Source organism: Branchiostoma lanceolatum, chromosome 2, assembly GCF_035083965.1.
Source record: "Branchiostoma lanceolatum isolate klBraLanc5 chromosome 2, klBraLanc5.hap2, whole genome shotgun sequence".
NCBI lineage: Eukaryota > Metazoa > Chordata > Leptocardii > Amphioxiformes > Branchiostomatidae > Branchiostoma > Branchiostoma lanceolatum.
Window position 1 is genome coordinate 20,830,220 of NC_089723.1, and position 13,974 is coordinate 20,844,193.

At 43.8% G+C, this 13,974-nt stretch overlaps 1 protein-coding gene across 1 annotated transcript; it reads left to right on the forward strand.

The window, feature by feature from the left end:
• The first annotated feature begins 3,772 nt into the window (after positions 1–3,772).
• LOC136427867 (retinal homeobox protein Rx-like) lies at positions 3,773–5,992 on the forward strand. The gene is made up of 3 exons (XM_066417061.1): positions 3,773–4,027; positions 4,396–4,817; positions 5,494–5,992. The coding sequence occupies exons 1-3, from the start codon at positions 3,877–3,879 to the stop codon at positions 5,878–5,880; spliced, it is 960 nt and encodes a 319-aa protein (XP_066273158.1). The 5' UTR covers positions 3,773–3,876; the 3' UTR covers positions 5,881–5,992.
• The last annotated feature ends 7,982 nt before the right edge of the window (positions 5,993–13,974 follow it).

The following is a 13,974-nucleotide window of genomic DNA, read 5'->3' on the forward strand; positions in this document are numbered from 1 at the left end:
TTTGTCCGTTTAATGGTCTTTTAGACTCTGAAATAACAAAATAAACAAACATAAACATCAGTAGCATAGAATTGATATTAGAATCTATGCGAACAAAACTACAGCTAGACATTGGCGTCACCGGACTTGCGTCATTTATCATAAATAACATATGAAGTGCCTCTCTCTCTTTGTAATATTTCATCGCACGTATAATCAAAGACTTGAGATCCAGTTTGTTGATACTTTTGGTCGACAAGGAAGTAAATGTCAAAATAAATTACTACATGTGACTGTTCTGAAAATGACTAAACCAAACTTGTAGCGAGTTAGGTCCTCGCGTGGTGGACATGTAAAGATAGAATTGAAGTTCTTTCGTAAACATCGCCTATATGTGACGCATGTCTTGTGCGTCAGAAAAGGATGACAACTTGCTGTGTTTAATTTGAAGACTCATACACAAGTTATTCAATTGTTGCGCATAAGTGACAAAAATGTATTATGCACATAGCAGTAACAAATTTCAAATGAAAACTATACTACTGTGCTTTCTATTTCTTTCATTTGGTCATTGTCAGTGATTATCTTACTAATCTTAGCCAGTGCAGGTCCACTGTGAATAATGTTGATAGATTGTAATTGTTCTAGCGATATAGAACTGCAAAAAATAACTGTATATTCTGCATTTTTCTGTTTGGTATAATCAACGAGATAATTCGTTTTGACGGCTACTACTGGGTACTAGTACTTCTAGGAAATCTGCTTCTTTCATAAGTGTCTTTTCTCCGGACTTGTGAACAAATACTCGACATGAACGCAAACCCCGTAATCCTTGTGCGTTATGAGATTTGGACGGAGGAGCAAAATGGATGGGTGGGAAGTACAAATACTTCCATTAACACAAGTCCGTGATAATCGTTCTTGTTAATAGGAGCGAACAATGGCGTCATTAAATAGCAGAACAATGGCCAACAGACTAATAGATTTGGTCGCAATGGATTAAGACCAGGGGATTACACAATTAGGGTGGGGAAGTAGTTTATTAACTGATTCTTGTGGAAAGGAGTTCTCGAGGCGCGGGATTCAGTCGTAATGCCCGCTGAAAGGACGTATTCACCGGTGTTTATGTCGTCAATGAGAGTTTTTCGCGCGCTTTTATTGGGAAATTACGGGTCAATCAGTACCTGTTTTGTTCTGGATGTTTTCTTTAATATCACGTCCTCGCTGTGAGGAAGTTGTCTTCGTAATCCTTGCCAGATAATTCCGGTAACCCCTGAAGATGTGTGTAAGGAAATGGGCCCATAGCTATGCCTTCATGGACTAAATTCGACGGTTTTATATAGCGTTGTATCTTCACTGGTTTTAGTTTTGCGATGGATGCTGTCAGTACGCCACGATGTACATGATTTACCTCTCTTATGTTGCTCTTTATGTTACAACAAAACATACCAAACCAGTCCTCACACAAGCATAATTGTCTGTGTATCTCCGTTGTTTCGTTTTTACCACAACACAACTTGACAGTCTTTCAAATCGCAACAGTCATCGTCAGTTTGGTTTCTTAAAAACAGCTAGGTATACCTCGTTTTGACGTGACTGTCCTCAGGCTTTCCAGGCGCCACTAAATGAATCTTTTGTCTGCGCATTCCCTTCGCATCGTCAATCGACTACATGTAACGAGAACACATAAACTTGGTCTTATATTGCCTTCCTACTTCACTGTAAAATCGTGTGCTTTCGAATCGGTTTGAAGACTTTGCATTCGATTTGAATGCATGTAAACTCATCTTGAAACTTGTGTTGAAAATGTGAGGATGATGTTGCATTTTGTCGACAGATGAGACCTGTTGAGCCCGGCTCACTTCCACACAATTAAACTTTTAGACACGGCCGTCTGAACGGCGACACCAGAACACTGCACGCACGCGAACGGTGGGACCGGTCCATTCGGCTTCGTAGGGGAGGCAGTCAGTCACTCTAGATCTCTAACTCTAGTTCCAAAATCCTTTAAAGAAAAACGAAAACAAGAGTGAATTTCGAGATACCTTCACCTGTGATAGAGTATGAAAACAGCACATCATAACTTACGTCCCAAGTGTTTACAATATATTTTAACAAAAACAAACAAACATAACGTAAGGAGTCACGCGCATACTATCACAACATTTCTGGCTTTTCCGTATTCTCCAAGCAGAGGCTTCGATCGAGAGGGGTAGTTTTGTCCGGGATTTCTAACTCCCTCTCCTCTCACGTGAGAGGAGAGGGACGTTAGAAATCCCGGACAAAACTACCCCTCTCGATCGAAGCCTCTGCTTGGAGAATAGCTTTTACGTGCATTTGCAAGCCCCCATCTCGCCTTCTTTTCCATGTATCGAATCGTGTTCGCTGTTATTATCATCATTTCTGGAGCATTTGAGCGCCTTTGTTAGCTTGTTTATTTCTCGAGTTGTTATAAAGGTAACCTCACCGGCGGGCTCCACAGGTTGCTAGAAAAATGGTAGAAATTGGCCAAATAAACAGATAACATGTCAGATGAGTTAGACGGGCCTAGGTCGCAAACTCCTCGGCTACAAGTATCTAACTCCTCTGGCATGTTATCTGTCTACCTGGCCAATTTCTACTATTTTTCCAGCGCCCTGTGGATGAGGCTAGCTCTGGACGACCCCTCGCCTCTTCCCTTGGACGATTGTGACAGATAGAGAAAAGGCGTGGTTCGAGTAAACAGAAGTATGACATCCGCCAAAGTTTCGGGCAACCTTTTGGAATTCCTTAAAATCCAGCTGGCTCGCTAACGACAGCAGAAAGGACATTGTTTCTAACAATTTTAGTGTATGTCAGAGAACCTTGTGATTTTGTTGTAGCACTTTATTTGTTAAGTGTCCTTTGCTTTGTACAACTTATCCTCCTGGACTTATTTTGGTACAATAGCCATCCGCTTATAAGTTCATTGCATGCGTTCAAAAGAACGAATTTCAGAACCATGCGAAAATGGAGATTTTGGAGAACGGAAGTAAGAACGCTGAAAGGTACAGAAAAGCACCAAACAAGAATGCTGACGAAAGATTTTCTTTCTGCAAGAATGTCAGAAAATCGTTGCCCGGGATTACAAAATAAGATCATCGACACACCACTAAATGTTCTTATGCACGCGATATAAGGCGTAGAACGGGATAACGCTGGAATCCGTCTTCTTCAAAAAGCTATCCGTACAGTGGGAACCTAGCGCTTGCAGAAATGCGTATGAGTATGAGGCAAACAAGAGACTTCTGCTTGACTACTTCTCACACATATATGCTAGGGTAATCAGTGGCACATGAAACCGAAAAAAAGACTTTGAATAGTAAACACGACATTTAAATCGATTGTTTTGATTCAATCAATATCTCAAATCGATTATCGCTTAACATCTGTAATACTGTTTTTGTCATCCCAGATGATAGTAACGTATCAATAAGGATAGTTCCGAAGCACTGCTGCGCCCCGCGTTATCAGACACCCCTTTCTCCCTCCCCCTGCAGACCTACACTGACCGGTGCCCTCCCCAGTACGGTACGTGCAGTCCTCACCAGTTTATTAGGACTCTCTCCGTGAGGTTCTCTCACTAATCTGGGTAATCAGGAGGACAATGGGGGGATAATGAGCGCCCGCGGTGAAATCCCGCCCTGCTGGTTAGGCAGAGTGATTGACAGGCAGGTAGTTCCAAAATCCTCTCTCACAAACTCCTCCCACTTCTCATTGTTTTCCATCCCTTTATAATCCAACCCGGTCCACCGGAGGACACCAGTACCTTCATCGGAACACCGTAGTGAACGATCTATTCGGTCAGGGCCGTAAAAACGTTGTACGGCACACCTCAGTATTTGAAATATCTTCGTCGTTTTTTGTGCTCTGTAAACCATGAAGACCGTGCCCGAGGGAAGTACACGCCTGGCTAGCCCCCGTTTGGAGCGGGACGTCGCCGCACAGCGACCCAACACCTTCACCATAGACTGGATCCTGGCTCACTCCGTCCGGGGAAAAGCTCCCCACACAGACGCTCAGGAAACAGGTGAGCTGGCGAGTCTAAACTTCCATATCAGGGTTTCCTTATTTCGATCCAGTAGTTACAGACTGAAAGGTCTTTTTTGTTTGGTTCTGGAAAAATCGTGGTAATCAGCTTTTCTATGCTTATATGTGATGGTTGGATTATTAATGGAAACAACATGTATTTTACAACTGCGCAGATTTCCACCACTTAGAAAATCTTAAGGAGTCGAACATCATCTTTTTAGCTTTGAAGAATAAAGCAATGCTGAACAGTGATTTCCAACATAATGAGAAACAAAATTTTTAACTCAACACCACCAGTTTTCTCTCTGAGTTTTATTTGAGTTAAAGAAGCGCATTTTTGACCGCTGTTCTCCCTTTGACTTGCAGTGTCGGACAGTCCTATTTGCTTGACCACAAGTGCCCAAGCTTCCCCACGACCAACAGAGCGGGATCTCACCGTCCCTTCCTCGGGAGGAAACAGCAGGGCGCCGCCGGCCGCCACCTGCTCGTCTCCCCGCCGACCCGTCCCCGCGGACGATCCGGTAAAACCAGCGGGACACAAGAAGGAAGACCGTCGGGAGCCCACGCGCTCACCCTCGCCGGTGAACCTGTCGATCCCGGTGTCGGAGGACCGGGCCGAGGCGGCGGTGTCGTCGGGGAAGATATGCCGACCCCGCCGCAACAGAACCACCTTCACCACGTTCCAAATCCACGAGCTGGAGCTGGCCTACGACAGGACGCCCTACCCAGACCTGAGCATGCGGGAAGAACTCGCCAACAAACTCGAACTAACCGAGGCCAGAATTCAGGTGAGAAAAGCTTAGTTTAGACGTTATTTAACAAGTCTGCATATGCTATCAGTGTAATTATCCCACCTGTCCTTATTCCATAGCTGCAGTTTTTTCGATGAAATTGCTCGGTTAATGCTTTACTCTGCAGAAATTGGTAATTGTGTGGTGGAATAATACGGCTAGTTTTAATGATTGCACCAGTTGAAACGTCGGCAGATAAAGAAAGTGACGCTTTCGTCCGTGAATTAGTCATAACAACCTTTGTTGCATATGTAGTGGTCAAATTTCCTGTAAACCATTCAGGTGGCATGCATGATTATAAGTCATCTGGTATACTTACACCCAGTTAAAATCATTTCATAATTGCATGGACGGAAATTTATCTTGAAATTGTATGCAGAGTGTATTAAGGTTCGTTCTGGAAAAAATCTTGTGCCTTGAACTTTTCTATAAAGTGTGGACTTCATATACTGGTTTTCTGAATATAACGCCGAAAGTTGCGATGAACAATTAGTATTCATATGTATACTTACTCCTCGATTTGCGACCTGTACCTTCATTTTGCTTGTTGTCTTCCGGTCGTGGTGTTATTGAAAGAACAAGTGGTTGAATGCGTCGCCACATTGTGTTGAATTTGTATTAATGTTCAAAATGCGGATTATTTTTGAAAACTAACGTTTCCCTTGTCCTACAGGTTTGGTTCCAGAACCGCCGTGCCAAGACCCGCCGTCAGGAGAAATCATCGGGGTACCCGACCGACTCACTCAGCCCCCCGCCCGACTACTTCGGCGGCCTGTCCCCCGACCACCGCCCGTCTGCCGGCTCCCTCTCCCCGCCGCACGAGCCCATCTCCGCCCCGGACCCGAGGGAAGTCTTCCTCCGGGAGCCGTCTTACCCCCATCTGGGGCTTTGTATCCCCAGCACGCGGAACAGAGGCGCACCCAGCAACCTCCACCCGTCCTTTCCACTGTTTACCTTCCCACGGAGCCACAAGGCGTTGGGTTACTCCACTAACTACGCCTACCTCCCCTACTCATTCCCCGTCGCTATAGACGCAAAGGGCAGACAAATATTCTCATAGTAAAAACTCACAAAATGGGAGAGATTCTAGAACATTCTTGTAAATATCACAGATCGTGTCAAACGCTATTTTGTTACATGTTTGTGCGTGTTGATTGTTGATTGTTGCCGTCTGTAAAGTTTGTTGACGAGCTTCTCTTTGTGTGCATAGTTTTATTTGTGAGAGGAAAAACTGACAATCATAGTCGAGTCGTTTTGGAGAGCCTATATTGTACCAGACAATCACTTATCAGTTATTTCGTGGCTATTTAAAGAAATGACTACTGTAAACAACTGCCATTGTTGTAACGTTTTATCAACGGAAAAGAAATGTCATAGATTTATTAATTTGAAACGTCGAGTCGTTTTGGAGAGCTTATATTGTACCAGACAATCATTCATTAGTTAGTTCATGATTATTTGTGAAAAAGACGTGAATATTAACAACTGCCCTTGTTGTAAAGCTCTATCAACGTTTTATCAGAGAAATATCATAGATTTATTAATTTGAAACGTTTATGCACATTTGTTGTTTGGTTCTTTTTGTTTCTAGTACTTGGTAAACGTCACTTGATCTCAGCACATCGACTGATGTTTTTTTATGCACTGGAAAAAAATAAACCACGTTTGATGCACTTAAAACACCGTTTAAGTTGTTTCATGGACTGTTACATACTGCTGTCATACTTTTAGCAGATTGTGTCTATCTATATTTCTACATTTAATGGATGGATTACAGTGATATAAAGATACTAAAGGCTACTCAACTAACACGAGACTATTACTAGTAGATATTGAACTCAAGTTGTATATCCCTACAGTATTGAATTATACCGGGACTAGAAGTATTAAATACAGAAAGCTAATAATTGTTGAAAAACACTGCTGTGACATTGAGAAGCAGATGTCAGTGAACTACATGAGAGCAAAACTGACAAAACGTTTACACTCTTGCACAAAATAATATTAAAAATAAAACAGTTCTTGGACGTTTTCAAAACTATTACTATACTGATTCTTACTAAGACTTGTATAAAACTAAGTACCTAGCTTCGGTTAGGGACATCACTCGGATAGGACATCATTTGAATGGGACTTTCCTCAAACACGAGTTCCTGTGTTAGAGAAGAGCCAAACTTCGAGCGCGTTTAAGAACAGGGTAGAGGTCCTTCCCGGTGTGAGTAGATCAAAACCATTCCGGTCTATATGATGCAGGGAATTTTTCCAAGCAGTCCCTGATTCTGCTTTTGGGTCAACAGTGAGCTGAGCTTGTCTCTATCATGATGTTTCTGACTTGAGGAGAAGAGCTCTTTTCCAGTGAGTGCTAGTACAGTGCTCAGAAGTGGTCCCATGGTCTTGCACTGAGTAAGGGCATTATAATGTCCTTGCTCAGCTATAATGTCCTTGCACTGAGCAAACGTGTTAGAATAAAGAAGAAGAAAAAATAGTTCAAATCAGACACCCAGATTCCCAACAGACCACCTTGCGGCAGGTGCCGGCTGTAGCCTTGCAAATCAGGCGCCGATAGGAGGCGACGGAGACGGTTGTGCCGGTGGATAAGATCGGTGCGTCGCCAGCCAGCTGCAGCTCAATATGCCTGGTCAGCTAGGCTAGGCGTAAGTCGTTGCTACAATTTGGCTGGCTGCAAGTGTGACACATTGTCATTGACCTAGCCATTTTCTTGTCAAAATGGGTTCCTATTCTCATATCCCACTAGACGACGATCGCGCTGCGCTCTCGCTGCGACCTACATTAGACTTGTGTGAACCTTGATTTCATAGTTGGAATATCATGTAAAATATAAACATCTGTCGTATCACCCATACTCTCAATTCAGATAACAAAGGAAGACTATCACCAAACTACGAATCAGCTGTCACAAACCACAAATTAAATCACACCCCGACCAATCGAATCACGTGAATCGCATTGAAACTCAGATTCGTATCAGCCATTTCCCGACAAATCGCTTTCTAACTTGCGTTAACGACTACATCTGACCAAACAAACTCGCCAGTGAGATGGTGGAAGGTGTCAGCTTCCAAAATACGTTTTCAGATTGACAATTTTGGCACTTTGGAAGTGATTGAAAGTGACCGCGATTTAACGTCTAGTTTCTACTACTTTTCTCTAAACGTTAAATCGCGGTCACTTTCAATCACTTCCAAAGTGCCAAAATTGTCAATCTGAAAACGTCTTTTGGAAGCTGACACCTTCCACCATCTCACTGGCGAGTTTGTTTGGTCAGATGTAGTCGTTAACGCAAGTTAGAAAGCGATTTGTCAGGAAATGGCTGATACGAATCTGAGTTTCAATGCGATTCATCTTGAGTGTTTTCGCCGCGTTGGAGGAGGGAATTTGAATAATTAAGACACTGAATGGAAATCGTTGCTAACGCGAAGGACAATGTCTTCGAGCACTAGGTGGGTGTGAGAGAGAGGGAGGGAGGAAGGGGAATAATAGAAAGACAATAGATATGCCCTCAGAAAGATACACGAGGAGTTCGTAACTACACGTCGACAGGAAACATACTTCAAACATGTCAGACCACCTGTGGAAATCAAACATTAATTGACGTGTGGGTGTCAAAGTCCTCTTGACTGAGTGAAGTGTACCCGTATCGTCTTCACATCCTGTATAGTGAGACAAGATAAGTGCCGACTTCCCGTCATTTCTTCAGTTTTCCAAGATGCTTTATTACGGATATAGAGTGGTGAACCAGAGACCTCAAGTGTCTACGTCATTATACGTCAGAAATACGTAGTTTCTATCGTTGCTATGGTAACATAACGGAAGTTATGACGTATTTCCCATGTCTGGAAAACTGAACCGCCAAGGACGCTACGTTATGCTACGGTCACATTTCCAAACCGGAGCCCGGCCGGGTAGTTTTCGGAAACGAAAGGTATGGTGTAGAAGACAACAAACACACAAAACGTAGAAAATTTTAGTCATCAGCATAAGTTGTGTATAATTCTTGATATACATTTTTTTTTCGTTTCTGCAAACAGCTCGGCCCTGCCCCAGTTTGGAAATGTGACCGTAGCATAAGGCTGAAGATACTCGTTGTTACGAGTCGCACTGATATGAAGTTTTACAGGGACACATTCGTTCGTTCGTTCTTTCATTTGTCCAGACACTTGTAGTGCTTAGTGGCATGTAGGGTGGCAGGCTTCCTTACTGTTTCAATAGTAGGGTATATTGTTACAGGGAGGGGTTGCTAGCCCTTCCCCTTTAACGTGCTCCAGTCACCTCGAACACGTACACGGGAACCCGATTTTACGTCCCTTCCGAAAGACGGGTGCAGCCCTAACCGAGATGCCCTCCCAGGTTTGAACCGGGGTCTCCCAGTTAGCAACTAATCGGAACCAGGAGCTCAACTGTGAGCTACATGGACATTCCTAGCTACAGGGACATGTACATTCTGATACAGAAAAGTTTATCATGATTACTGTACTTTGGAACATTTATTGTCAGTTCAGCTCAACCGCCTAGAGAAAGTTGGATTTCGTTTAATTAACGTCGGCGAGCTTTTTCCTGAAATTCAACGCAATTACACCACAATTTCACTGGGGCGGCCACCTCACTGCGATCGCGTGGAGACTAGAATTGGACAGATCGCTCAACAAATTTCATGGAGCAAAAATGAATCTTTTTACGCTTTGTGTGTTTTGTTGTCTTTTTTGTCGAACTTAAACATCTTGCATGATATTCCAATGATGAAATCAAGGGTTACACAAATCCAATCTAGGTTGCAGCGAGGTCGCAGTGCGATCGCCGTAATAGTGGAATTGGTGCCTTAAGTCCCTGTCACACAGTCAACGAGCTTCGGCCGTACTTGTTGATCGTCAGAAGGTCGCCGTATTTAAAAATCGCCTGAAACTCGAGAGTATTTTTCACTCGAAAATCCGCCCCATCACATCGCACGGGCAACCTGCGAGCATCGGTGGATCTCTAAGTAAAAAGCGCGACGATCGAGAGAGCACCGGGCGTATTACCATCGAAAATGCAATATTTTTGTACATGGAGCTCGCAAATTCGTCGGCCGCTTGAATCAAGTTCCTCAAGTGTGACAGGGGCATTAGTCGCAGCTCTGTGCGAAGTTTGCAAGAAGTTACAAGTGTTCCAACCGTCTTTCAAACGTCGAGCGCTGACATGAATGGTGTTATGCCCATTATACATAATTGGCGAGGATGACTTTTCCCTAATTGGCGAGGGGCATTCTACCACAAGCCTATTCTACAGTCAACAACAAAGGCACAATATAAAACTCTTCTCTGAGTATTTTTCGCCCTGGTCCTTGTATCAAAGTTTTATATAACAGATTCGTGAGCGAGGCGCGGTGTTGAAGAAAAACATGCCGCCCGTGCAGGTGTGGCACGATAGCCTGGAGTCAAGCCTTCTTAAGCCCCTCTCACTGGAACCGCGGCACGCTGGCGGCATTGCTGCGGCCAATCGAATTGACAAAGCACTCGACGAAGTTCATTGTGTGTTTTGTTGTCTTTTTAGTAATACTTGTACGTTTTGCTTGATATTCCCAATTACAAAGTCAAGGGTAACGCAAATCCGATTTAGGATGCATTGAGCGTGCGTGCTGCGGGTCCAGTGAGATAGGGCCTGGACTCCAGCCTAGTTACACGAGGGATGTTCAAGAAGGGGCTTACAGCATTTCTACCTAATTGGCTGGGCGGGCCGGATAATTTTCGGACGACCTAGCCTGTACCAGACACGTTTGCGTGCTGACAAAATTGATCTAGAAAATTTTACCGAAGGAACAATACAATTGTCAGAACGTAGAAGGCCAATTATTACATAGAAATGATATAAGGCCCTTCTCTAAGATCCCTCTTGTAACACCTGTACGGACATATGTTTTCTTCAAACCGCGCCTCGCTCACGAATCTGTTACATAAAACATCTATATAAGGACGAGGGCGAAAAACACTCTATTGTTACACAGTTGTAAGTAAGTTGTTCTCCTCATTTGGCCCTATTCTGCTACATTGTATTTCTGTTAACAGGCTAAAGAATATTGTAGAGACAAGGCTCTAGTTCGACAAGAACTCGCGACAGTCGCAGGGGCTGTCGCCTCTTTTTACCGTGCGCGGCGAGTGGCAGTAACGCTAATTCTTCTCCAACAGCTCAATTATTTGCTGCGTTCGCAAACAAATTGGCGAAATGTCGATGGTCGGCCAGATAAGGCACCGTCTCTGGAGACGAACAGGGCGTCGTCCTATCGGCCTGTCAATCATGCCATACAGGTCCATTCAGCTGTCACAATGCGTTTATTTTGTGAAATTTGGTCGGACACAAATTGAAGACTATTACGGAACGGGGTTGTTCTTTTCTGCCTGTCCAGTGTTCTGATGTAGTCCAGCTGTCTAGTCGCTTCACGGAGGGCCTTTTCCCACACACAACCGTTCGTAATGACTACAAATTCTACTTAATTAAATACATCCATTTAACAATCGTCAGTGAAGGTAGGCACACAATCAATTCATATTTTGTTCCCTTGTTTTTTTAAAGAAATAACCTGTTTATGACTTGAATACAGACAGAAAAATCATTCTGGTAATATTACCAATTTTGTTAATTGTTAAAAACTTCATGGAGAAAATCGCAAAAGATGGAATACGTCAATATTCGAAGAAATTTTCGGCTGTGAATAAGTGAAATATTTCATATTGGTAACACGTAGTCATTGATGGCTAAATAGCTAAAAATGGTCTACGCCGACCTTAACATTTTCATGTCGTTTGTTATATCAGGAACTGGTGGCTTAGAATGACCACAATGATCTAGGCAGAGATCCAGCTTGCATAGATGAATTCTCTGCATCTTCATGTTTTACTGCCGGCTCTAGATTTACAGGACTTTGTGTATTTATATTTTTTACATGTCACGTATGTATTGATATAATATGTTATGTATGTCTTCTATGGTCCAATTGTAAAGAAGTGTGTTACACTGAGATGGGCCACCCTGGCTAAGTAAAACAGGAAGAAATGATAAATCAATAGACTAAACAAAATATGTGCTATAAATGCGACCACGTCGTAAAAAATGGGGAAAACACCATGATTACTGAAAGTTCGGTACACCGCAGGCTAAGAGCGTCCAACCTGGCAGACGACAGTGAGCGAACTTTGGCGCGGCAGTGCCGCAGTGAATCTCGTGTCCATGGCGACTGAGGTGGAAAATAGACATTGTCAAACGCATCCGTTCCCGCTGATTGGGTGCACTCACGAAGCCTGGGTGCCGTCCTGGTTAGTTTACATCCGCTCCAGTAGCCACCTACCACCAACAGCCTCTTCATAGCCTGGAACCCGGACTGTTGCCCGGGCATACACAGACCAGCTACTTGGCCCCAGGTATACTACATGCTCCCGAGGAAATTTTGAGGAAGACCGTTAGCTCAGCTAGGGTCACATTGCCAAACCGGGTCTGGACTGTCTGTTTGCGGGAACGAAAAACAAAAGTGTATGTCGAGAAACATTTACAAATTATGCCCATGGCTGATTTTCATTATGTGTTTTGTTGTCTTTTCTGTAATACAGTCAGACCCGTCAAAAGTGGCCACCTCTACAGTAGGACCGCAGTACCTCCAGGCCAATGTAACCACTTTTTGAAAGTGCCATAGATAATTTTTCCCATTGACACAAGCATTAACAATCCTGTCTATAGTGACCACCTCTCCACATAGACCAGATGTTATCGGTCCCCTAAGTGGTCTTATGGTCAGTTTTGACTGTACTTTTCTTTTCCACAAACTGCCCGGTCAGGAGACGGTTTGGAAATGTTACTAAATCTCCAGGTGAGCTAAGTTGGCCAGGCGGGGTAGAAGCTCACAGCGCCGGCCGAGGAATCCTAGCCAACAGCCCTGGGAGAGACTGGTAACGTTTTTTTGCGACTATCGGAGTGGATGTAAACTAACCAGACTGGCACCCTGTCATTACAACCGAGACAACTGTCGCGAATGAAATATCCTGCGCGTTTTCACCCTGTTCTGTTCAACGACTCTGGTAATGATGATGTTGGTTAACCTAATAAGTTGTGAACTGGTAAATATGCCATCGGAGCTCCCCGGTTTTTCTACGGTGCTGGGAGTGCTGCCCGCCCGCCCAGGCAGATTTGCGCACACAGGGGATTTGTTAACGGGGTTGGTCTCAATTGGTTCGCTCAATAACTACAGCGGCTGGATAGAAAGATAGGCTGTCTGAAAAGATCATTGCTTGGTAAGACTTGGGCCGGTAAAACACCCTCAAGCCGGCCCGTTGAGGATGGCTACCAGGCCGCCCGAATGGAATGGTGGTGTCCCGACTTCATGCAGAAACTTAGGATCCATGATGTAAAAGGAAGATTTGAAAGACACCAAAACGTACAAAACGCACAGTATCAATGAACTTCGTTTCAACTACTAGTGTGACTTTTGGTCGCTTAACGGTCACCACCCCAGCTAGTGGTAAAGTAAAGCGATCAAACCTCAGACTGAGGACGAAGCATAACGCGTTTTCGTTAGCTAGTGGTGCAATGCGGCTTCGCCGCGGCTCGCGTATTTAGCGAAGCACACCGGGTCACCCCTACTCTTCTCGATAAGTGTGTTGGATTCTTTTACGTGCAGAGGTTTTTGTCTTAATTGGGTTTGTGTTGCCGTTGACGTTATGGGAATATCATGCAAAACGTACAAGTATTACTTAAAAGACAACAAAACACACAAAGCGTAAAAAGAATCGTTTATCATCGATGAAATTTGTTGAGCGCTCTGTCAAATCGCTCGGTCACAGCAAGGTCGCCAAAGTGTCGCGGGTCCAGTGAGATATATGGGAACTGATCGCTTTCAACACAATTCCACAAGGCTAAAACTATCAAAGGACTTCATCAGGCGGACGGGAATTTCACCGTGATGTATGATTAAAACTCACTCTTCATAGTAACATTCCGACAGTGCTAAATAATGTTATCATGTTCATTTCTTCACTTTCTTCTTCAATAACATCCTCGAAACAGTTATTAATGATAAGTTTCCTGCGTATATCGTGCTCATTTTCCCACTTTCTTGCGCAATAACATCCTTGATTGAAACCGTCCCTTCAATTTGCTCTCTATTAACAAATTC

What these genes read in the sequence shown, in the direction of transcription:
- LOC136427867 (XM_066417061.1), top strand. Translation starts at nt 3,877, where the DNA reads ATGAAGACCGTGCCCGAGGGAAGTACACGCCTGGCTAGCCCCCGTTTG. An exon ending in CACAGACGCTCAGGAAACAG is followed by an intron (nt 4,028 to 4,395) that starts GTGAGCTGGCGA and finishes TTTGACTTGCAG; the next exon opens with TGTCGGACAGTCCTATTTGC. An exon ending in TAACCGAGGCCAGAATTCAG is followed by an intron (nt 4,818 to 5,493) that starts GTGAGAAAAGCT and finishes CTTGTCCTACAG; the next exon opens with GTTTGGTTCCAGAACCGCCG.